The sequence below is a fragment of the Polypterus senegalus genome, chromosome 13 (genome assembly GCF_016835505.1).
Source record: "Polypterus senegalus isolate Bchr_013 chromosome 13, ASM1683550v1, whole genome shotgun sequence".
NCBI classification, from domain to species: domain Eukaryota; kingdom Metazoa; phylum Chordata; class Cladistia; order Polypteriformes; family Polypteridae; genus Polypterus; species Polypterus senegalus.
Window position 1 is genome coordinate 75,290,539 of NC_053166.1, and position 26,716 is coordinate 75,317,254.

The 26,716-nt window shown below is 37.7% G+C and overlaps 1 protein-coding gene across 1 annotated transcript in view; it reads right to left on the reverse strand.

Annotated features, from left to right (window-relative positions):
* The window catches only part of si:dkey-151g10.3 (serine/threonine-protein kinase WNK3), a 321,517-nt gene that overhangs the window by 47,057 nt on the left and 247,744 nt on the right, over window positions 1-26,716 (reverse strand). The window contains exons 18-19 of the mRNA XM_039776345.1: window positions 22,749-22,889; window positions 21,484-22,511 (exon numbers count right to left, since the gene is read on the reverse strand). Of these exons, the coding sequence (XP_039632279.1) occupies window positions 21,484-22,511; window positions 22,749-22,889 (1,169 nt within the window). The remainder of the gene's footprint in view (window positions 1-21,483; window positions 22,512-22,748; window positions 22,890-26,716) is intronic.

Below are 26,716 nucleotides of genomic sequence, written 5' to 3' on the forward strand. Positions count from 1 at the left end.
ACTCTGTGAGCTTATAGAATGACGATATAAGTGTATCTATTCATAACTGTTGTAGGAAAGAGGTAGATGTGATTAATCAAACTCATCTTTAAAAGTTATGCTGTAATTCTAACAAGTTTAATTATTTGCTAGACGTTTTTGTAATGAAAACATTTATCATTATCAACTAAACTCAAGAGTTATTCTATTAATCACATTAAACGCTGTATTACTAGTAGTATGCCATTGTTAAAATTTTGTGTCCCACTGTATTAAATTTTTTAAGTACTAGCTTTCTTACAGACAGCACAGTTGCCTTTTGTCACCTAATTTAATTGTAGAGTTTACATCTTACCTGAAGACGGGGTGCCTTGGGAGGGGCTGAGCTGCCTTGAAAATTTGCATGTTGTAATTTACTTGATTTTTTAATTTAAGGTGTCATTTTTCCTCACTTCTTATGGCATCCCCCAATTTACACAGAAACTTAACATGTTGCAACAAATCCTGTGTACTTAAATAATTCAACTAACAGCCCTAATCAAAATATAATGAAACCCAGAGATATTTACAGGTCATTACAGATTATATTTCGTATCTACAATAACGCGGAGTATCTCTGCTATAATTTGTATTTAATTCTTATTTATTGTTTATTATTTCTCAACTACTGTTAGAATGTCTTCCTTTTCTTACTTATATAGGTGTGTTCATGCAACTATAGTGTGACATTTTTAAATATCTGTTTGTTGCTGTGACTAAATTTACAACATTCCCACATAACTCCATATTTATGTCTATTACAATTTTGTTTGCACCCTTGTGACCTGCACTTCTATAATCTTTTGTGATTATTAATGCAATTTACGTTCGAAATGCATAAACTGGTTGCAATTTTGACCAATAAATATTGTTTCAAATTTACGCACATTTTCGTATTTTATTTATTTGCTATTTGTTTTAATCTCTGGCCAAAAAAATGTATTTTATTAAATTAGAATCATATGTATAAACAAAAGACATCAACATAATTTTTCTAACCTGAAGGAAAATTAAGAAAATATCAGCAAATAAAAAAAATATATTTAAATCAATATTGTAGCTTGTTCTCATCATAAACTAATATATATTAGCTTTTATATATTACGATTTACCCAACGGTAAACACAGACATCCATAAAAAAAAAAAAAAAATGAATTTAAATTACTAAAAAGTCAAACACTGAATTAATAGTAAAGACATTTAACACTACTAAAACTGATGACTCTTCAAGTAGTAAATTCTAGATGTAGGTACTGGTTACATCCTGAATTCAAAAACAAATAATGTCAAGCAGACAGGGGAGCCACCAAGAAATCAATAGTGTGTCACACACATGCGCTTAGGAGGCAGTCAACAAGCCCGGAGGTGAGCAATATATTGTCCGACGGGGGAGTTGAATTGCGATACTGATATCTCTCTCTCTACCTTTACAGAACCAAAGAGGATAAATAATAATACACGACCACCATCAACAATAACCATAGTCATAGACATAATGACGCCACTTGTGTCCAGTCCCGGACCTGAACACCTCCCTTTGCAACTGGATCCTAGACTTCCTGACTGGGAGACCTCAGTCAGTCAGGATTGTAAGCAGCATCTCTAGCACCACCACACTGAGCACTGGTGCTCACAGATCTGTGTGTTTAGTCCACTGCTCTTCACTTTACTGACTCACAACTGTGCAGCAAAGCTTGAACCACATCATCAAGTTTGCTGACGACACAACTGTGCTGTGCCTCATCAAGTGCGATGAGTCAGCATATTGAGAGGATGTGCAGCTGTTAATGGACTTGCTGCAAAGCCAACAACCTGTCTCGGAACATAGACAAAACAAAGGAGATGGTTGTTGACTTCAGAAGAACTAGAAGCAACCACTCTACACTGTACATATTTTGCTCAAGCAAGGAGATTATCAAGAGCACTAAATTCCTTGGTGTGCATCTGATGGAGAACCTTACTTGGTCCCTCAATACAAGCTCCATAGCAAGGAAAGCCCAGTAACATCTCTACTTACTGTGAAGGTTGAGGAAAGCAGATCTCCCACCCCCTGTCCTCAACACCATTTACAGAGGGGCTATTAAAAGCATCCTGAACAGCTGTGTCACTGTCTGGTTTGGGAATTGTACCATCATGGATTGCAAAACCCTGCAACAGATTAGTAAGGACCAGCTGAGAGTTTCTCTTTCATCCATCCCAGACATGTACACATCATGCTGTATCTGCAAAGCCACCAGCATTCTGAAGGACCTGATACACCCCTCAGAAACGATTCACCCTCCTGCCGTTTGGCAAAAGGCATCAAAGCATTTGGTCCTTTACTACCATGTTATAGTAGGTTCATCCCTCAAGCTACAAGACTCTTAAACACTCAAGGACTAGACCAATAACACACTTATTGTGTGTACACTTTCCCACTCAACTAGATAAATGTCTTTATATTTATTATTATATGGGCATGACGTTAAACTGCATCCGGCCCTGCAAGTAGTCCTCCAATTTGCAGGGAAATCATGGGGTTGGTGTCAGGATTGGCACTCCGGCCACCGTAAAAAAACACTCTCCACAGCTTCAAGATGACAAAGCACTCCTTTTTGCTATCCGCGGGAGTAAGGAAGGCTGCTCGCATCATGAAGGGGATGGGGGGAAGCCCTCGGGAGCCCCATCTCCAAGCCAATCGGGTCAGGTCTGTTGGGGATCAGAACTGGTGTGGTGCTGAGGCATCGCCCCCTGCACAGCAGCACTCGGGTCCCAATTTGAGGCAGCCCATCAGGGTAGGCGTATGGAATGTCTTGTCTTGTCTCTCTGGCAAGATGATTATCTTCCTGTGCTGTTCGAGGAGCTGCATAAATTCCACATTTCAGTGGCGGCACTCTGAGGTGTGCAGACCTGGGACTGGCCAGATCTCTGTAGGTGGATACGCCTTTTATTGTTCTGGTCACTCTGATGGCTGTCATACTCGAGGAGTAGCTGTTGCTGTAGCGGATTAGCTTCTTCTGATGGTGTCCGATGTCACTCTTTTCAACAAGCATATTATGGGACTCAGATTACGGCCCTTCCTGTGTGCCTTGTCTGTTGTCACAGTGTATGCTCTGACAGCGGTGAGTAATGTCTTAGTGATGGAGACATTTAATTTGCAACTTTGCTTGGTGGTTGATGGTTACCCACGAGGTGACACTCCTCTGGTCATGGGTGACTTCAATGCAGCCACTGGCACTGACAGGGCTGGCTATGAGGATTGTCTTGGTCTCGGTCCCCATGGGTCTGGTTCCATGTTCCTCAACTTTGCAAAAGGTCAGGGGCTGCAAATCACTGGATCCTGGTTCCAGCACCTCGAGCTGCCTCTTTGTACTTGGTACTTCAATACTGGTGGTGCAGTGAAGGAGATCGATCATATCCCTCATGGGCAGACGGCAGAGGCTCTTGCAAAACTACAGGGTTTACAGAAGTGCCCAGTTTGTGAATTCTGACCACAGACTTCTTGTTGCTACAGTTAGGTCCATAAATATTTGGACAGAGACAACTTTTTTCTAATTTTGGTTCTGTACATTACCACAGTGAATTTTAAATGAAACAACTCAGAAGCAGTTAAAGTGCAGACTTTCAGCTTTAATTCGGTGGGTTGAACCAAAAGATTGCATAAAAATGTGAGGCAACTAAAGCATTTTTTTTAACACAATCCCTTTATTTCAGGGGCTCAAAAGTAATTGAACAAATTAAGTAACTGGAAATAAAATGTTAATTTCTAATACTTGGTTGAAACCCCTTTGCTGGCAATGACAGCCTGAAGTCTTGAACTCATGGACATCACCAGATGCTGGGTTTCCGCCTTTTTAATGCTCTGCCAGGCTTTTACTGCAGCGGCTTTCAGTTGCTGTTTGTTTGAGGCCTTTCTGTCAGAGGTTTAGTCTTCAACAAGTGAAATGCATGTTCAATTGAGTGAAGATCAGGGGCCTCATGTATAACGCCGTGCGTAGAACTCACACTATAACATGGCATAAGCACAAAAGCCGAAATGTGCTTACGCACAGAAAAATCCAGATGCAGGAATCTGTGCGTACTCCAACTTCCACATTCTTCCTCTACATAAATCCCGATCAGTGTGAAAACTAACGCTCGTGCACGCGCATTATGTAACGCCCCAAATCCTCTCAGAATTACGCCTATTTGAATATGCAAATCAATATAAATCGCCCTTAAGCGCAGCCTTCTGTGAAAAGACAATGGGAAAAGCACGGGGGGAAACTTAAGAATTTCAGCGAATACCAAGTGGAGGCTAAGGAAAAACATACTATTTGTTCAAATAAGCCGTGGTATAATCAACAAAAGGAAGTTGATCGAGTGGCATAGCGTGTTGGAGAAACATGAAAGCTCACATCCACAAAATCGCACAGTGCCGGAAATAAAAAAGAAGTCACATATCAAAGTCGCCGTGGAAAGCCGAGTTGTAAGCCCACTGTCTGAGTGTCATATGAAAGGAGCTTATTAGGGTACAGAGAAAAAAGCCACACGGTAGGGAAAAAGCACGAAATGTCCACTTCAATCTCGACATTTCCACTTTAATCACGTAGTTTATTTTGTCATTAAAGTAGAACATCAAAAAATTCATCTTAAAATTGTTTAATTAACCAGTTTCTAAAATCACATCGTAATTAAAGTAGCACGTTAAATGCTTTGTTTTGTATTTGATTTTCTATGTGCTCTGTGTGTGTGAATCACTACTTGCTTCTTAAACCGGCTCTCTTTCTCCAACTGGACACAGAGTCCATTACATTTGTGATATTACAGCTCTCTGAATAACTAAAATACTGAAATGTATACGTGATGTCATTTCATGATGATAGGAGTTAAAGCACGTTATTAAACATGTTTCACTTGATGAAATAATTTATTGCAGCAGTACTCAGGGCGGCTCTAAGCTTGTGGTGGCACTGGGCAGAGGAAGAATGGTGGCTCCTTAGCCGCCAATGTCATGCACGTGGATGGCCACGTATGTTGCAGACACTAGCGCCTCGTGCTCATGACACAAGCATTTAACTTTTGCCGAAATTTGTCGCTGCATTTTTAGCTGTGTTGTTATTTTATCTTTCTGTTTTATATTCAATATATATTGGCGTAGCCATCACTGCAGTCAGTGCTTTTCTTTCCCCAAGTAACTGATCGCCATACAATCAGCTCTGTAATAGACGTTAAGCCATCTGTAAGCTTAGCGTCGATTCTTCAAAACGTTTAAAGAACATTGAAATATCTTCGTAGTACATGTTTAATTATTCTATCCTTAAAGACACTCCCAGTGAAGAATATAGATTATTTAAATGAAGTTAAAGTTTTATCTGTATAATTTAACAAACATATTTTGCTGCATTTCACCTTAAAAATGATATCGTCATCATATGTAAATATGCGCTTTATAAAGTGGCTCAGGTTGTGCGATATTATAACTATAGTGCAAGTTTACAGTGGGGTGATTGTACTTATAAGTACAAACAGTTCTACAAGGAGCAATTGATTGGCTGCATTTAAAGTTCTTGGGATTAAACTGTTTTGAACCGCGAGGTCCATACAGGAAAGGCTTTGAAACGTTTTGCCGTGGCAGAGACAGCGTGTGCTTAATGCTGTATACCGATAATTCTCTTTCCGATCAGCTGCTGCTGTGATTCACACTCAGATACAGTGATATAAATACTCCGAGTGGTGCAGTGAGAGAAATATGGAAAAAGATGATCCGCTGTGGCAACTCCTAACGGGAGGAGCTGAAAGAAGAAGAAGAAGTGAGAGTAACAACGCTAAAACAGTTATGGCATTTGGAATACTATGGTTGTTCCCTGGACCATTATATTGTTACAAGTTAATTACAATCAGATGCATTACACTAATAAACAATATGCGGTTAGTTTCTGTGTATTTATAAAGCCGCGTCATGAAAATAATGAGTAATCACACAAGAACAGTACCATTGCTTTGACGCTAGGTGCCGCCAGTTTGCAAAACCGAGCGGAGAACTTGCGTACGACAAGGCATGAGGTACCGTGGAAAAGTGCGTGGCTTTATGCCAAGTGTAGGTTTTATACATCGCGATTTGAACGTGGAAAAGTTCTTACACAACATTTCTGTGCGTATGCACCGTTTATACATGAGGCCCCAGGTGACTGACTTGGCCATTCAAGAATTTTCCACTTCTTTACTTTAATAAACTCCTGGGTTGCTTTGGATGTATGTTTTGGGTCATTGTCCATCTGTATCATGAAACGCCACCCAATCAATTTGACTGCATTTAGCTGGATTTGAGCAGAGAGTATGTCTCTGAACACCTCAGAATTCATTCGGCTGCTTTTGTCCTGTGTCACATTATCAAATAAACACTAGTGTAGTGCCAGTGCCACTGACAGCCATGCACGCCCAAGCCATCACACTGCCTCCACCGTGATTTACAGATGATGTAGTATGCTTTGGATAATGAGCTGTTCCACGCCTTCTCCATACTTTTTTTCTTGCCATCATTCTGGTAGAGGTTGATCTTGGTTTCATCTGTCCAAACAATGTTTTTCCAGAACTGTGAAGGGTTTTTTAGATGTTCTTTAGCAAAGTCCAATCTAGCCTTTCTATTCTTGAGGCTTATGAGTGGCTTGCACTTTGCAGTGCACCCTCTGTATTATTTACTTTCATGCAATCTTCTCTTTATGGTAGACTTGGATATCAATACGCCTACCCCCTGGAGAGTGTTGTTCACTTGGTTGGCTGTTGTGAAGGGGTTTCTCCTCACCATGGAAATGATTCTGCGATCATCCACCACTGTTGTCTTCCGTAGATATGCAGGTCTTTTTGTGTTGCTGAGTTCACCAGTGCTTGCCCTCTTTCTCAGGATGTACCAAACTGTAGATTTTGCTACTTGTAATTTTGTAGCAATTCCTCAGATGGGTTTTTTCTGTTTTCTCAACTTAAGGATGGCTTCTTTCACCTGCATGGAGAGCTCCACATGTTGTCTGTTCACAGCAAAATCTTCCACATGCAAGCACCACATCTCAAATCAACTCCAGGCCTTTTATGTGCTTAATTGATAATGACATAACGACGCACTTGCCTAAAGCTGCCCATGAAATAGCCTTTGAGTCAATTGTCTAATTACTTTTGACCTCCTAAAATGTGTTAAAAAAATGCTTTAGTTGCCTCATATTTTTATGCAATCTTTTTGTTCAACCCACTGAATTAAAGCTAAAAGTCTGCACTTCAACTGCATCTGAGTTGTTTCATTTAAAATTCATTGTGGTAATGTACAGAACCAAAATTAGAAAAAAGGTGTCTCTGTCTAAATTTTTATGGACCTAGAACTGTACTCTTAGGATCCAGCTTAGGTCCAGTAGGTTACCACCTACTAGGAAAATGAGCCTGGACTTGTTAGAAACAGTCTGGCCGAGTTTACACACAGTTTGTGCGAGGAACTTGCGGATTTGGGTGCAACTGCCAATCCTAATGTGAGTGGGAGACCTTCCACGACAAGTCCCAGAAGGAGGTGTTTCATCTCGCAGGGCACCCTAGATATCATAGAGAGGAGTCACAGTGCATGGCTCAATGGCAACTCTGGTCTGTACCGGGAACTGAGAAGGATGGCTGTGAGGGTTCAGAGGTCAGATAAAGAGGTGTTTGTTAGACGAATCTGTGCGCAACTGACACACCATCTGTAGTCTAGCGACCCACGTCCTGCTTACAGAAGAACTGAAACTTTATGCACATCTGAATCTGTTCCTCTGAGGGTCACAGTCAGGGCGGCTGATGGAACGGTCCTTATGGATGACACTGCAGTTGTGACCCACTGGGCTGGCTACTTTGAGTATTATGCCTAAGAAGTCTACCACTGACTGCATCCTGGCACTGAGGGTTCTCATGGAGCGCAAAACGCAAATATCGGCAGAGTTTCTTTGCAGTCTTTTGTCGATTTTCGTAAAGCATTTAACTCAGTTGATCGAGCTGTCCTTTGGGACATCCTGAGAGTCCAAGGGATCCCCTCGAGGTTGCTGCCGGCTGAGCGGCTTGTACACTGGTACTGTGAGTGCTGTGCAGAGTGGAGGCAGAACCTCTGTGTTTTTTTTTCCCCAGTTGATTCTAGGGTTCATCGGGGTGTGTTCAATGCTTGTATGGACTAGGTGTTGGGCAAGGTCGTGGGGTCCAGTGGATGTGGGGCATCTGTTGGTGAAGAAAGATTCACGGATCTTGACTTTGCTGACGATGCTGTGATCTTCACTGAGTCAATAGAGGCTCTGATTGGAGCTCTTGAGAGACTGAGCGAGGAGTCTGAGTGTCTGGGCTTGCGATTGTCCTGGATAAAAATCAAGATCCAGGCTTTTAATGACCTCTTATGCACAGCCATCAGCAGTGTGTCTGTCTGCAGAGAGTGTGTCAACCTTGTCGAGAGGTTTACTTGCCTTGGCAGTGACATTCATGTCTCTGGTGACTCTTCGTATGAAGTCAATAGAGAGATTGGGAGAGCATGGAGGGGGATCATGAGGTCTCTGGAAAGGGGTTTGTGGTGCTCCCTATATCTATGCAAAAGGACGAAGGTCCAAGTCTTTAGAGTACTGGTGCTTCCTTTATTGCTATATGGTTGTGAGACATGGACGCTAGCCAGTGACCTGAGACGAAGACTGGACTCCTTTGGTACTGTCTCGCTCCGGAAAATCCTTGGGTACCATTGGTTTGACTTTGTGTCAAATGAGCAGTTGCTCATGGAGTCCCGAATGAGGCACATTGCCTGCATTGTGAGGGAGCGTCAATTATGGCACAACAGTCACGTGGAGCGTTTCCCTGAGGGTGAACCAGCTCGTAAGATCCTCAATGTTGGGGACCCGAGTGGCTGGACAAGGCCAAGGGGTCGCCCATGTAACACCTGGCTGCAGCAGATAGACGGTCATTTCTGGAGGGTGGGACTGGACCGTGTGTCTGCCTGGGGGTTTGCCAACCAGGGTCCTGAGCTGTTTTGTCATATGGTAGGTGCGGCAATGCACTGTACCGGTGCATGCTCCCCAACTTGACTTGACTGTTACTTCCAGTGTCATATTTACATCTGTTCCTTCTATTAAGATATTGTCAATTTTTGGCACAAACTTCTAATTTTTGCACCTTTAGATACCATAAATGTGTACAGTTCAGCGCTGCACTGTCTTTGTTTGTACAACTGTTTGTCTTTGCGTTGTTTTGCAATGTCTGCACCATGGTCCTGAAGGAATGCTGCTTTGTTTCACTATGTACTGCACAACTGTGTATGGCTGAATTGATAATAAAGCAAAAAGATTCCAGGATGCAAGTGGCTGAAATAGGTTTTCTTTGCAAGATTACAGAGGTCAGACTACAGTACATAATAAGGTAGCAAGTGTTCACAGTTTTGCATTCACAGTTTTTAATTGTTTCTTATTAGCAATAAGTCCTCCATTTAACTTATTTCCCTTTATACCTGTGTGGATTCATTATGCATTATTTGGTTTATTAAAATGTGACAGACAGAAAATGAACCGTTTTAGACTTCTAATCATTTGGATGATATTGAAGACTACTCTATGATATAAGAACCTAACACTGCAGACTAACAAACAATAAAATGAAATAAGGTCTGAGATTGGCAAGGATTAGCTTCTAGTTACGTAATTGGGTTGGAACAAAAACCTGCAGCCACTACGGCCCTCCAGGACTTATGTTGCCCACCCCAATTTAGAAGGTTTGTTTTGATATCTGCTATTGTATTGCATGCAGCAGAATTTGTATGGACAGGCACAATTACAAGGCATTTTCAATTTATACAGTGGTCTTAGACCTACAAACTGCAGGGTACATAAGATGAAGCATCCAGAAACTGTCAAGTTTACTTTATAAACAAATCAAACTGAGAATTCTCAAAGATGAGAAAATTGTTGCATTGATGAAAATAATGAACTGATTAATTAAATTGTTCCTAGTTCAAAAATTACACAAAACTAAGGCCCACTCTTATGGTTTGCATACATGATGAAAAGGAACTACGGGGTTGTAATATTCCAGGAATCTCAACATTTTGTCAATAGCTCTTTTGAATGAGTTAAACCATCATATTTAATTAAATCTACTTTCCAAGCAAGGAATTTACCAATATGCCACTAAATGTACTCCAGTCAAACAAAATTACATTATAAATATGTTTCCATTTTTTTTTTGCCACCAAAATAACAAATTGATAGAAGCATCAGATTTCAGGTAATTATACCAAATTGTACACAAACAGAGTCAAAAATCTATTCAGAAACATTATGGCTTAATATCCCTAGACCTGAAAGACACACAGTGGCATTCAATAAAGTAACCATCTAGGTATGGGACAATAGGTTGCTTATCTTAGTTTATTAACAAAACAAAAACATGATTGTGTCAAGTAATGCAGTGTTGTTGTGCATTTTGTAAATAAAAGAAAGTTTAAATAGGTTTTAATTTTAAAATGTGTGATATTTTTACTTAGTAAAGTGATTTGCACAGTTTAACAACATATAAATAAATAAATATTGGTAGACATACATAAAAAAAATCCTTGCCATCAATAAAGAATACATACAATTGAAGCCAGATGTTTACATACACTTAGGGTGAATTCTTTAAAAAAAAGGGTTTTCTTAACACACACTAAGGAGATGTGGTTGGATCAGCTGGTGTCTTGCTGCTGCCGAGCTGCATGTTCTGCTTGTCACACTGCATGTCGATCATTTAGAAGCCTGTGCAGCAGCTGTCTTTTTGTCTCACTGCCTCGTCTCACGGGATGTTAAAGTGTCTCCAAGAAAATCACGTCGTCTCCTTCCAAGATTTTTTTTTTTTTATAATAGAGATATAACAATTCCAGTGGGTCAAAAGTTTACATACACTTTGTTAATATTTGGCAGAATTGCCTTTATATTGTTTATCATGGGTAGTCTTCCACAAGCTTTTTACAATAAGTTACTGAAATTTGGGCTCATTCCACCAGACAGAACTGGTGCAACTGGGACAGGTTCAAAGGCCTCCTTGCCTGCACACACTTTGTCAGTTCTGCTCTCAAAGTTTCAATTGGATTGAGGTCAGGGCTTTTTAAAGGCCACTCCAATACTTTGACCTTGCTGTCCTTAAGGCATTTTGCCACAATTTTGGAGGTATACTTGGGCTCATTGTCCATTTAGAAGACCCACTAACTACTGAGCTTTAACTTCCTTGCTGATCTCTTGACATGTTGCTGCAGTATTTGAACATCATTGTAGTTCTTAATGATGCCATCTATTTTGTGAAGTGCACCACTTCCTACTGCAGTAATGCATCCCTACAACATAATGATCCCACCCCCATGCTTGACGGCTGGGATGGTGTTCTTTGGCTTGTAATCCTCACCCTTTTACCTCCAAACATTATGATGGGTATTAAGGCCAAACAGTTTCATATTGGGATTCATCAGATAAAAGGACATTTCCAGAAGACAAGATCTTTTCTCCCAGGTGCCACTGCAAACTACAGTCTGTCTTTTTATGATGGCTTTGGGGCAGTGGCTTCTTCCTTGCTGAACAGCCTTTCCAGTTATGTTGATATCTGACTCGTTATACTGTGGATACAGATACTTGTCTAACTGTTTCCTACAGAATCTTCTCAAGGTCCTTTGCTGTTGTTCTGGGATTGATTTGCACTTTTGTACCAAAGTATGTTCTTCTCTAGAAGACAGAACGAGTTTTCCTCCTGAGTGTTATGATGGCTGTGTGGTCTCATGGTGTTTACAATTGTGTATTATTGCTTATACAAATGAACGTGGAACCTTCAGGAGTTTGGAAATTGTTCACAAGAATGTATCAGATTTGTGCAGGTCAACAATTTTTCCTGAGGTCTTGGCTGATTTTGCCATTATGTCAAGCAAAGAGACGGAGTTCTGATAGTAGGCCTTAACATACATTCACATGTTAACTCCAATTAGGCTAACTGGCTATCAGAAGCTAATTGTCTGTCTAAATGCTTGACATCATTTTCTGGAATTTTTCAAGTTGTTTAAACACACAGTCAACAAAGTGTATGTAAACTTGTGACACACTGGAATTGTGATATAGTTAATAAGAAGTGAAACACCCTGTCTGAACATTTTTGGAAAAAAATGACTTTTTCCCTGCACAAAGATGTCTTAAATGATATGCTAAATTTGTAGTTTTAAAGAATTCATCCAATGTGTATATAAACTTCTGACTTCAACTAAATAAGATAAGATTTATTTTTCACACAAACGATATATTGATTTATTTATTTCCAGAGATATGTTTTTAATGTTTTTTAATGCTAGGGCTTCCCACCTCAGTAACACAGAAATGAAGAAATCTGTAAATAAATAAGTCTGGAAATTTATAAACCTGGAAATAAATAAATCATTAAATAAATACATCTGTAAATAAATAAAATAAATTGCTGTTGAACAGTTGACAAGGAAAAGCCAGTAGCATTCACAAGAAAAAAAAATACCAGCTTTGGTTTCCTTCGGTTTGCAGTGAAAAATCTTACCAACCCACAAGATGGATTAGTCAACTATGGTAAAAATTGGATGTGTACAAGATTTTACATGTCAGTTTCAGACAACTATTTTTTTTTTTAAATCATTCAGATTCACTTTTTGTTTGCTTTTCTGGTGAAGGATGCAGTAACAAAATGGTACGCTAAACAGACCAGGATGCCCTATATCTTTCCAAGAGTGCTGTTAGAAGGCTATAGATTAATGAGCATACAAAACTGCCTGAAAGAAAAGTAAAATGTTTATTCCAATAAGGTCCTAGCATTGTATATTTCTAAAACAAGTGACTCTGAGAGGCAGGTGGCTTACAATCATCATCTAGCAGTCTGTATATTCAACATTTCTAGATGGTACAGTTTCCACAGTAAACAATGAAGGATAGTTAAGAAACTTGGGCAAGTATTTTCAATCAATTCAATAACTCGCATGTTCGCAAAATAGCTATTGATGAATAGATATATCTGCGGTGGGCTGGCACCCTGCCCGGGGATTTGTTCCTGCCTTGCTCCCTGTGTTGGCTGGGATTTGCTCCAGCAGACCCCCGTGACCCCGTGTTAGGATATAGCGGGTTGGATAATGGATGGATGGATGAATAGATATATTCAAGGCACAGTTATTTCCAAATATATAAACATACATGTCAAGCACCTTCTTTGTATTACAAATATGTGGTTTAAGGATTATGGAAATGGTATTAATGTCTTGAAAGGGGCAAATGACAGTAATAAGCCTTAAAATGTGTACTGTATTGGTACGTGAGAGAGAGGTGAATCTTCAGATTTCTGGTAAATTGATGGTAATTATTGGATAATGGTGTGCAGAGCAAAACACACAAGGAAAAGTTAGGGCAGGATTTCCTGTCCATGGATAACCAATCAGATATACAGCGCCCACCATAATGTTTGGGACCAAGATACATTTTTTCCTTGATTTCTCTCTCTTTTGTACAGTTTAAATTTTAAATCAAATATTTCAGTGATTAAAGTGCATATTGCTGACTTTAAGGGTATTTGCATACATTTCGGTCACACTATGTACAAATGACAACACTTTTTCTACATGCCACACCCCCATCCAAAATATTGTTTGGGACAAAGCAATGGTATGTATAAAAAAACAGTCATATTTAGTGCTTTGTTGCATATCCCCTGTATCCAATGAAGTTTGCAATTCATAGACATCACCAGGTTCCAGGTATCTTCTCTTGTGATGCTGTGGCAAGCCTCTAATGCAGCCATATTCAGCTATTTTCGGGGGCTTGTCTCCTTAAGTTTTAGCTTCAGCAAAAGGAAGGCATGCTCAACTGAATTTAAATGAGCTTTGAAAAAATCCTGTGTTGCCTCAGCAGTATATTTGGGATTATCCTGTTGTAGGGTGAAGCACTGTCCAGTTAATTTGCAGGCATTTACTGGAATTTGAGCAGATAATGTATTTTTATACACCTCATAATTCATTGTGCAACAACCATCAGCAGTTAAATCATCCATGAAGCCATACATGCTCAAGCCATAATACCCCCAACCACCATGTTTAACAGATTAGATGGTATACTTGGATCTTGGGCAGTCCCTTTTCTTCTCACACTTTGCCTTTGCCATAACTTTAATACAGGTTCATGTTTGTCTTGTCTGTCCAAAAGAGTTTTTTCCAGAATTTTGCAGGTTATTTCAAGTAGTTTGTCACAAACTCTAATCTAGCCATTAACTTTCTGTGGATAACTAGAGGTTTGCATCTTGGAGTATGACCTTTATATTTGTTTGTATGAAGTATTTATCAGATAGTAGTCTTTGACGCTCACACATATGCCTTCTAAATAACATTTCTGATCTGCTGGACAGGCACTCAAGTTAAAATTCTTCTGCCATCAACTATGGAGGTCTACGGAGTTCACCAGTGTATTCTTTGTTCCAGGTAGTCCAGACAGTTGATTTAGGTAATCCTAAGGTTTTATTTATGTCTCGAATGGTTTTACTCTTGTCTTTCAGGCTTTTATTGACTTTCACTGACACAGCTGTTCTCATGTTGAACAATGACAAATACAGACTCCAAACGTAGTCTGTTAGAGGAAGCAAGCTTAGGTATCTTGTTCCTGCACTAACGAAGCAATGAAACACACCTAAGTAATCACAACCACATGTAATGCCAATTTTCCCAAACATTACTGGTGCACTGAAATGGGGGGACATTGTAGAAAAAGTGTTGCAATTTATATATGGTGTGACCAAATTATGCAAATACCCTTATATGCGAGTCTGCAATGTGCACTCTAAATCATATCTGAATGGTTTGATTTGTAATTTTAAACTGTGTAGTGGGTGCACAGAAACATGTGCCTTTGTCCCATACATTAAGAAGGGCACAGTAGATGCATTTTGTCAGATTAGTTCTATAGCCTCGTAATAAATGTATGTGGACCCTGGTAGTAGAGCAGAAAATTATATTCTGTCATTCTCCTCTCTGCCTTAGATGTCTACTTAACTGATTTTTAAATCTGTGGAATTTCTTGTACTCCAAATAAACAAAGTTATAGTAGTTTCCAATTTTTAAAAAAAATAAGGATTTGTTTAAATATGCATACACATATCTACATACACTCACTACTGGTTAAGCATTTGAAAACAGTCCCAATTTTGAAATGTACGTTCAAGTTCAGTGAATAACATGAAATATTACAAAGGTAAGTAGTAAACTGCTAGGGGTTAAAAAAAAGTTTAGGTTACAAAAACTGAAAAATAATTTCGTTTTTGGAGTCGCACAAAAATGACCTTATCAGAAAATAAATAATGGGTTAGCAACTTACAGTTTTTCCTGCAGCAATGGAAGTTTATAAAATGAAAGTTTATGTGAACAATTCTAATAGTTCTCCCAACTTTTGTTAATTACTTACCTACCCCCTCTGTCTAAATAATTGTAGTGCCAGTATGCTGCTGCACCCTCTGAAACATTATTTGGACAATATTGCACTGTAGTCTCAGCTGGGAGGGTATGCTCTTGCATGTTGCTGCTACTCCTCCCTAAGTAAAATTTACTCCCTTTCTTTCACTGTGTTTTGTTTTTTTTTAATTCAAGACTACTATTCAGAACTTTTTTTTTTATCTTGGAGGGGTGCTACCCTAACATTTACTCTGGAGTTTTGTATGCGGCAGCCCTGCCAACTTCATTTTGAGTACCCCATGGTATGCCTGGACATTCATCGCTACCATGCTGATATCAGCATTCTTTTGGTGACTCTACAGAGATGATTATACCCAGCTTTACACTGCAGCCTGCCGTTATCAAAGAATCAAAGAATTCTATTTCTTTTTTTAAGCATTTTATTGATTTTATTAAAATCAAATAACATTCTATACAAGCAAGTTTAACAAAACTAGGTTCAAAACAAATCAACCCCCACCCATGAAGAGAATTAATTTTCTATGCATCTGATTCTACTGTGTCACACATTTATTGGAACAAAAACTCTTTGAAGACTATTTTCCACTTTCCTTGCTAAATACACAAGTTCACAATCGTTTCCCAAGTGCTCTTTCATATTTATCTGATACTCTGTACTTTCACCTCTCTCTTGCTATAACTCAGTTAAGTGTTTCATTTCCACTGTGCTGAGGTACTCTTGTAATGAACTCTTGTGAAATGCTCAGCTAACAATAAATGTCATCTTGGAATACAGTAGTCTTAAAAAATGGCATACTTCAGTACTTTTTCCTGTAGATTGTGATAAAGCTCCGGGTTCCAGTTTGCAAAATCTATGCTTTGTTTAAATAAACTTTGGACATGGATTTTTTGTGCATCCAACTATCTGGGGCTAACACTGCTCACTGGCACTGACTGAATTCATTCCATACCTTAATGTCTATATATTAGACTTATATGAAAGATGTAAAAAAAACTACTGACTTGATTCCATCTGGGTGTGCTTACTGTGCAGTGGCTCACAGTTCAAGGAGGAGGTCTGGTTAGAAGTTTTAGATCTACATATTAAAAGAACAGTCATTGAGTAGCTGTTTCCTTTAAGTATTTCAGTCTAAAACTGACAATTAATCTGGTCCTTTACTACTACTCCTTCATTACTGACCTCCAAAATGCAGTGAGTATTTTTAAAGTGATATGACTGAATGACACAATATTGTCCAGCTAATGCCTCAAAGTGGGTAGCAACACAATTTGTTACAACACTGCTTTCATACAGATAGAGCATTTGTAAGATAATAAACAAAAGTTGAGACAAACTGTCAAGGCATTAATTAACTTGATGCTGTTATCTGAGAATTCATATTCTTTTTTTTTTTTCATTGCTGCAGAAAAGCTGCAAGTTGTTAACAATTACTTGTTCCCTGAAAAAGGCCTTTCGTACAACCTAAACCTTATTTTTAAAACTCTGGCAATTTACCACTTACCTTTGTACGATTTCATACTATTCTGGGACTTGAATTGCTTAGATCGCAATAAAAACTGCAAAGATGGAGGTGTCTAACTCTTCTGACTGGTAGCGTAGACAGATGGATTAAGCAGGAACCTATTACCACACAACTGATCAATGAATGAAAATTGAATGAAAACAGTATTACAGAAATGGTGTATGCTGAACAAACTTATTTGTGAACCAGGAAAAAGTGGCAGGCTTTTGCATATCAACCCCTCCAACATACATTAATACATAATAATTATAATAATACACATAACTATTAATTAATACATACATAAAGCATGAAGCAAATAAAAACTGAATCACAAAATTAATGTACAATCAACACAAAGGAATAAAAAAATATATAATGACATAGTTTAAACTTAAACAATGGCCTTAATCCTGAACTTTTAAAATAACACTACTTGAGCAAATACAACCTAAACTTGGAAGCCTTCCTAGTTAAAAAGAAGGTAAATAGAAAACGAGGTCAAAGTATTACTTATCAAATTAGCACAGCACATGAGACATAGACATGTCAAAGTAAAAAAAAAAACAAATTGAAATCACTGTTGACTTTGAACACACTGCTTAAGACTGATTCGATTGAAAGTAAAAGCATCTTTTAAATGGACATACATTAAAACTTGTGTTAAAAGTCCACAAATACTACACTCAATTGCTCATCACCGTCAATGACCTGATAATTATTCTTTACATAATCTTGACACAAGTCTTTACACAAGTATTTTTCAACTGTTGTGCCATGGAAATAGCAGTGTAGTGCCCTTGGGTCTAGACCTGACAGATACAGGCTCCTTAGGTGATTAAGTCTTGTCCGCGGAGGACGGGACTACCTGGAGAAGTCAACATAAAAGCAACTCTGTGGTCGCTATTTTGCAGACACAGCACTTGGAGAGCACTTTAGCAGCCAGGAGATGTGTTGTGGGTCCACCTGCCTGGGTATGTGTTTACCAGTGACTCTGACAAAGCCAAGGGACAGTGGGCACACAACTTTCTGTACTGTGAATGGCAATCTCTGAGCTGTTTTTTTTTTCTGCCTCCTGTCTCAAACCCCCACAGTTTAGCATGTCTAAGAGCTTTAATGCTTTTGCGACTGGTAGAATCAGTGTGCCTTGGAATTTTTTGAGGAGAAAAAAAAAAACTGTGGCACTACAAAAAACACATTGGAAAACAGTGCTCTATCTATACCTTTGCTATTGGAATGCTAAAAAAGTTTTCCATACCTGATATCTTGCTTAAAAATTGACATCGTGCATTACTTGTATGGTTATGTTGCATTCTTTGCGCAAGTTTGTGAAGATACGACAAACTGGAATAATGGGTAGAGATAATCATTCCACTTCTGTTTCATATATTTTGTTATTATAGTAGTTACAGCCCAGCAAGTTAAATATAGAGGTACTAGAAACTTACTTTGGTTTTAGAGCTCAAACATATCTTATTTAGCACTTATGCGATATGACATTGATTTGATCTTCTTATAGAAATATGAATAATTTTTACCTTTACAACTTTTCTTTAGCATTGCAGCAGGACTGCCATTAACCACCCTCCCCTCTCCTTTTCCTCTCTCTGCCATACACCTATATCAGTACGTATAAATTAAGAAAATGAACACCAGTGCAACATATATTCCATGTGGCGTATCGTTGTGAACCATGTAGTACAAAATTTTAAACCTTTAAATGTAATTTTTATTTCATAAAATCTTTGAAAGTAGTATATAAATGCGGTACTGGATGTGTATGTAAATCCTTTAGATACACACTTGACTTTTTGTATTATTGTTTTTTTTTAATGTTAAAAAAAAAAATTACATGAAAATTCTGCCTTGACAAAGCACACAAATACATATCTTAAGAAACTGGGCTTCAGTTATAGTGCTTTTAATCATATAGAACACACAAACAACAATAGGGCCAAATTTAGTAACACCAACAGACTTAACCTACATGTGTCTGGACTGTGATAAGAAACTGCAGCACCTTGGAAGAACATGCAGTGACCTCCATTTTCCTACACTGCGAGAGAGTAGCACTATCACTGTACCTCCCAAGAATAGTAATAATTATTATCGCTATCCTCAATATCTTCCATCTATTAACCTTTTAGTATACTAAGGGGGCTCTGCCCCCTGCTCGCTTGCTTGCTCATGTTTGATTAACTGGATATACAATTTTAAGAGATTGGTATTTTCATGGGATTTGTTACATATGCATTATTTAAAACTTTAGTTTACACAATATTTGGAATTAAGTTTTCTTCAAGATCGCATTGGATTTTATTCTATGTTTGGACTTGCATCATGACAACGCAACATATAACTGCCCATGAGTGAATATCTGGTTTACCAACTTTTTCGAAAGTTTGTCCATGCTCTTTCTTCTTCACTTAGTCGTTGACGTGTCATCTAGAACATATAAAATTATTGTCCTGATAAAATTTATAAGAGCTGAGAACACAGAAAGTGTGTCTGCTAAAAGTATTCACACAACTAAGAGCTGAGAGCACAAGAACTGTGTCTGACAAAAGCATTCACACGAATGAGGTTAGATGACCGTAGTCTTGTTTGAAAATAGTTGTACGTAGGGGGTGACTTGGAAGAATCTCATGTTAAAAGTCTCAGCGTTTTTGGAATCTTTTAATTCTTGCTGGCAACATGAATTAGACGATCTACAAGTCTCCGACTTAAAGTTTAAATCCGAACAATATAATCAATCTGTTTTTGCTGTTCCATTATTTCACAGAGTAATTTCTGTTTGTTTGTGCTAATGCGATCTTTCCTATCCTTTTTTGAGACTTTAAAATTTTCGTACTTCCATTATCTCTAACCTGCTCTGCATGTGTACCGCAACAACATTTTTGAATTCTACTCTTTGTCCTTTATTTCTGGCCCCAGGCATGGACTTGTCTTGCGGGATGTACAAGTGTCTCTCTGAGAAAATCATGTCTCGTCTCCTTGCAAGATTATTTTTTTTTTATGGAGAGATTTTTCTCCATTATGTACATAATAGTAATAATAATAATCCACTGATACATCCATTCATCTATCCATCCTAACCACCTTATCCAGGGCAGGGTTGCATGGCAGGTGAAGTATATCCCAGCAATCACTGAGCACAAGACAAGAACCATACCTAGATATTAATAATAATGTTCTAGAATTCTAAATATAATATCAACATCATAATCATCATCCTCATTATTATTCTATGCATATCGTTTCCACTACAGGCACAACAATAATAATAATCTCTTCATCATTCTAACCTGCTTACACAGGGCAGGGTCAAGAAAGCCTATTCCAGCAAGCATTTGATACAAGGCAGGAACACCACCCAGATATGGCATAAGTGCATCACAGGGCACACACACACGCATATATGCACACACTCCCACGCACACCAGCTAATTTAGCACTGCCAATTCACCTGTTTAATTAATTAATCAGGCTGAAGTTTAGCAAGTTCACTACTTTGTAAAATTATCAAAAATAATAAAATGAGAAAATTATTAACTAATAAAGAATCCTGTATACAAAACAAAATGATGAATTCTAAAAATGAAATCAGAAAATGGGATATTACAATACAATTACATTTATATCTGCAGATACCAATTAAAAAAACAGTCATCTATTTATTTATATCATGAGCATTTCTAAAAGTAGCAAATTATATTGTTGGCTCTAAGTTATGAGTTCATGCAGATATAACTATTGTTCAAATGAATCTTCACCTATTAAATCTGGCACTATGAAAAGACAATTATGCGATTATTGGCTAATTTAACGCTTCACAGAGTTATAAGAAAGGGAACTTTAAGAAAGCTTCAGGCTACACTAAATACTATAAAGATTTTATTTATTACTTTGCCATATTTCAAGGCTGAACTGTAATTTGTGTTTTGCACTTTGTCTATTTTTCAGTGTTTATTTTTTGATGATTTGCATGGCATTCACTATTCTGTTGACTGTTTGACCTCTTCTTGCCCGATGCTGGATACAAGCACAGGATATGTTTAACAATGGCAAAAAAAAAAAAAAAAAATTCTGACAGCTTTTCCTATCTTTTCCAGAAACCAAATTTTGGTTAAATGATATGATGCTTTGTTGTTTTCGTGCTTTCATTACATTGCATTATTGTCATAAACACAGTCCTGGCAATGCAGCTTGCTGGTTATTAAAATTCATGCACACAGCAAACAACCAATTATAACCATTATAACGACCATAATAACAACAGTAAGTACACAGTTCATATTCTCCTTTTTGCAAGCTAAAGAACCATGACCATGAAAAATGTTCTATGAAAATGGATGGAAGTGCACTGTGCATACAGAGCTTAACAGTAACATGTACTGGTCTAGAACTGTTTACATTAATAACCTATATGAACTATACTATGGATGTTTCAAATTTTGTTATACAAATTATTTCTGCTATAAATACATTTTTAAGGTTTTATAAAGTATTTACTTAACAAACTTAAATATTATCTTAAAGCTACTTACAACAGCAGCCTCAATGGACATTGATGTGAAGGCTTCTGAGAGGTGTTCTCTATCACCACCTTGGACTGAGACTTCACGATAAGTAACAGAGGATGATGGCTGCTGCCGAACTGCCATATCTAGTGGGTTGGCTGAAATAACATTTCCTTCAGAGTTGAGAAAGGCTTGTTTTTCTGTTCTAATGATGACATCTTTGTTCTCACCTAGCCCAGCTGTTGCTTTTGCTGCTGCAGCAGAATTTAATTCATCAATTGCCCCTTTTTTTGTTGGTCCCTGTGTAAATCCAGAGAGATCAGAACATGAGGAGCAACATGAAGTTGAGGAGGAGGAAGAAGAAGAAACTGTTGTGACTGATATTTTTTCACTAGTAGAATCTAAGACTTCAGCCATTAAGGGATCGCATGTAGAGACTTCAGAAATTCCAGACACAGAGCAACCACTGTGTTCTTGGTAAAGTAAACTTCGGAGCTTTTTGTCCAATGTCTTGATACAGTTGTCTACATATTCAAATTTTGGAGGTCCTTCTCCATCTGAATCTGGAAATGAAGATGGCTGAGCAGGACTGGCATATGACACTGGTGTAGTTTCTTGGATCTGCTGAGACTGTGGCTCCAAAAAAGAAAGACTTGAAGTAACCTCTGTACCAGATCTGGTAACAAGGCTACTCTGAGAGGGCAAAGATGAATCAGTGTCATGCTTCAGCTCTAAAACAAGTTCATTACACTGTTCTGTCTCTCCAACGAATGATTCAGAATAACTATCATCATACTTGGTTTGATTTTCAACTCCAAGTGTTGGTCCTTCTGAAGTAATCTCTTGAACTAGGCCTACAGAGTTCTGATGGCAACTGAGGGATACAGTTGCTGGCAGAGAGTCAACAAATGTCATTACTTCTTCTGTTTTCTTAATGACAGCTGGGTTATTACTATGATCTACTTCGAATTCTATAGGGACATCAAATTGATCAGAACTCTGTTTATATGTCACTATAATATTGGTGAACTTATCAACATTTTCTTCTTTGATATCTAAAATTAAAAAAATAAAAAGGTGGATTAGAGATTACTATAAAACTGCGTACCATTTAAATATTTACACTTGAAAACTTAATTTAACAGGTTAATTAATGCATATAAACCTTTATAATACTTCTTAGATGTTAATACCCCAATTCAATACAGTTTAAAAAACAGTAATACAATGGGTTTTTACATAAGATTAAATTCTAATTTCTGTGGAACAGTAACTTTATATATCTTAAATACCTCTAGAATTCAGATGTAGCTCTGTAGCACCACTGGAAGGCATTGGCAATCCCTGGGAGGACTGTGACTCGCGGTGCTTGATTGTCTGATTGATGAAAAATTTCCACCGCCCTACAGGAGAACACTGATGGCCTGACTCTTCTAAGAAGACAACAGTATATAAATTAGTAAATTCAATAAATAATATTTAATAAAGTATAATTACCTTTCATATTAAAACAGAGCAGATATTCTCTGTTCCTGGAAGGACACAGTGTTTTCGTCTCTGTTTTTTTCTGTATTACTTCAGAAATAGTTTTTAAAAAAATTCAAATAATTTAAATTAATTTTCACCCAGGCTATTATCTTTTTGGTAAACATATGGGGATGTATGTTATGTTATGCATGAGTTCTAAACAGGTATATTTGTTAAGAATTCTGTTAGACAAGGGATTGCAGTTCAACATATTCTATATACAAGATATGTAGGAAGGAATATGAAGAATCACCTATTGGTATGCCTACTGTGGACTGAAAATGCCTGGGAAAATCAGCACAAGACAGATTAATTATAGTGTAATAGGACAGTCTGGTATGTTGGCAAAATGTTCAGTTTTTCCGTTTAGTATAATTGAGAGTCTAGTCTAACTGTGAACATAGGATTCCGCGAGTCCCCCACACATCTGTTCAATTGATTTTTGTATTTACTAATCTATTGTTGGACCTGTCTATTCCACACGAAGGAGTGGAGATGAGAGATGCCACCTTTTCAAAAAGGTAAAAACCAAATATATGCTGGAATATATATATAAATACTAGGGGGCTCCGCCCGCCCACCCCCCAGGTTTGGTTTACCAGATATACAATTTAAAGAGATTGTTATTTTCATGGGAATTGTTACATGTGCATTATTTTCACTTTTACTTTAAACCTTTTGTAAGGTTAATTCTTTCTCGTAGGACATATAATGCTGCTTGCGTTATTTGGTTTAAACGCATGCTAAGAGATGCCGTCGGATTACCTGCTGTCTTTTTGCTGCTGCTGCTGGCAAGTTGCGTGTTCCGTTTGTCACGCTGCCCATCGATCATTTAAAAGCCTGTACAGCAACCGCCCCTTTGCCACTTCGTGTCTCTGCCACTCGCATTGTGAAGTTTTTTTTTTTTATGGCTTAACACACACTATGGAGAAGCGGTCAGATTATCTGCTGGCTTGATGCTGCTCGTGAGCTGCATGTTAAGCTTGTCGTGTGGCGTGTTGATAATTTTAAAGACTGTACAGCACCTGTCATTTTGCCACTTCGTGTCTCTACCACTCGCATCATGAAAGGGGATGGGGGTAGGTTGTGGGAGGAAGGGCTGAACACACGCTAAGGAGAAGTGGTCGGATCATCTCCTGGCTTGCTGCTACTGCTGCTGGCGAGCTGCGTGTTCTGCTTGTTGCTTGACATTGTTTTAAGATCTGGGAGCACATGAAGTGTGTCAGCCAAAAGCATTCCAACAACTGCTAGGTTAGATGTCCATGAACTTGTTTTAAATGTTGTCTCACTGCCTTGTCTCACGTGACTTTAAAATGTCTCTTGCGGGACGTCAAATTCTCTTTCGAGAAGATCACGTCTTATCTCCCTAGTCTCCCTCCCAAGATTTTTTTATAATAGAGAGATAAGAAAACTGCATTAAATTTATTAGAAGAAAGAAAGAATTTAAGAGAACTCTACTTGTTTTGAATCTCATATATGAAAACAAATTGTGAAATAATATATCTTATTGTTCTGATAAAATTCATAATCAATCACAAGTTGCAAGTTATAGTATTACCTGGGACATTCAAATAATTCAAATAAAGTTAATGTAGCAACAGAATTTAGGCAACGCATTTAAGAACATTATTTTTGCATTTCCTCTTTTAATCAAGAATTGTTTCTGCTTATTTTCATATTAACTATTTATAGGTTTCAACTTTCTGCTCTATGTCAAATGTGAACAGTCAGATAAGGAATAGCCTTTAAGTTCTAGTGTTTCAAGAATATCAGGCCAATGGAATGGAAGGACGTTGAACTGACGACATGAACTGCAGTCTTGAACAGGCTTATGCAGATGGAGAAATGATGGGTGGATTGAAGAACACGAAGGCAGATGAAATAGATCAAAATTATCTGCCAAGATGATTTTGGGGAACTGAAAAACTGTAATAAAAGCAAAGTCACTATATTTATTTTGGTTCAGAACTGAAAAACAAAAGAGAGTTTAAAGGGCAATGTTTTTAAGATGCATAATGGACAAGTTCTGGAAGCTATTGGAATGCTAATTAATGGTCTTTCATAAATGTCAAGTAAGCTATCATGAGCTTTTGGGTGTCAGGGCTGTGTGTTAAGCATTTCAGTGCAGTAAAACTCAACATGTATTGTTTCAAGAGGAAGGCAATTTTTGAAAACAGTGTTGAACATGGAAACACAACTTGTATAAACACTCCAAATATAGTACCCTATATACATGCGTGGTGCATATTCCACTCCTACTTATAAATGGAGAATAAGAAAAAAAAAGTATTTTTGAGTTGATTATGATGCTGGCTTTATTTGCTTAATTTTCATTGGCTCGCTCCATGAGAAAAAAAACTAAATCAAAACGGTTACTCAATTATAGTCAGAGAAGAGTGATGCTGGCATTCATTTAATAATAGAACAGAATTTTTTTTTTCAGCTTAGAATTTAGTGTTCTGACTACTAAGCCTTTTTCAGGTGGTGTTGAGGCTTCACTAGGTGTACTGTTGTCTAATGAGGGATCATTAATCAAAATATTGTTAACTTTTTAATTCAGCATAGAAATAAGCTGTTTTTGTTAGCTACTGAGAAAAACAACAATACCTGTTAATGGGTGCACTGTTTTTTTTATTAGTGGTGCGGAGATCTTCTTTATCACTTGCCATATTTTGAAAAGCAGAAAACAATTGTCTTAATAAGATTACTTTAGCAGCACCATTAACTACCAGAGACTAAAGTGAAATAAAGCAATTTGTGCCCACCACTTCCTCAGATGTCATGGAATCATTAACAGTCCCTGCACCTTTTCATCCATCTGACATCTATGAGTCCTGTGGGGCTCAATCAGCTGCTCCCACACTCCTAGTCCTCTAACTTGTAAGTGGCAGGAAGCTGAAGTCCCCCTATTTCTAGTGAGATTTATCTTTAATCCTCCAGTAAAAATGCTAATGCATTCTCTATTATTCTGTGACAATATCTATTTATTTAAAAAAAAAAAAGTCAGGTTGAACACTTCATGTTTTTGTCCTTAGATAGAAATAATTATTATGACTGAATGGACTAATCATAAGTGAAAGGGACTAATAAGTGAGTCACAGCTTAGGCTATTAAAAATATATACAACTAGACAGCTTGAACTTTAAGAAACAAATCTCCAGGGAAAAAAAAAAAAAAAAAAGTAAAATATATCATTAAACCTGTGCAATTTATCCAAAGCTACAAACTTGGACATTTGTTGAGTTAAGCATTGTGTGCATTTCTTTTTTAATATTGTCTTTACTGCAGAACTGCTGGGACAACACAGTATAATGCCTACAGTGCCCATTATAAAAAAAAAGTGTGCCTATTCCTGTTGCTGTTATGAATGGTATGTCTTTCAGTTGTGCATAACTTATAAGCTGTTCCCTCTTTGTGACGTCTCGTTTGTACAAATCTGCCAAGTATTTTGGTATGTCTGCTTAACATGATCTTGTACAAGCAGTGGCTGAAGATTTCCCCTGTTTGGCCCAGTTGTCCTTTTCACTTTTTTTGTGACGATTCTGTTTAATCAGTATTTAATGCAAATCTTCCAATGGGATTTAAATAATAATTTCTGAGCAGAAGTCAGCATGTCTTTTTCACAGAAAGTAACAAAAAAGAGCAGTGTATAAGCAACATGTTTAGTTAAAGCTTTGTAAGTAGGCAATTGCTTACTATTCTATATTGAAATAATGTACGATCTATGTTAATA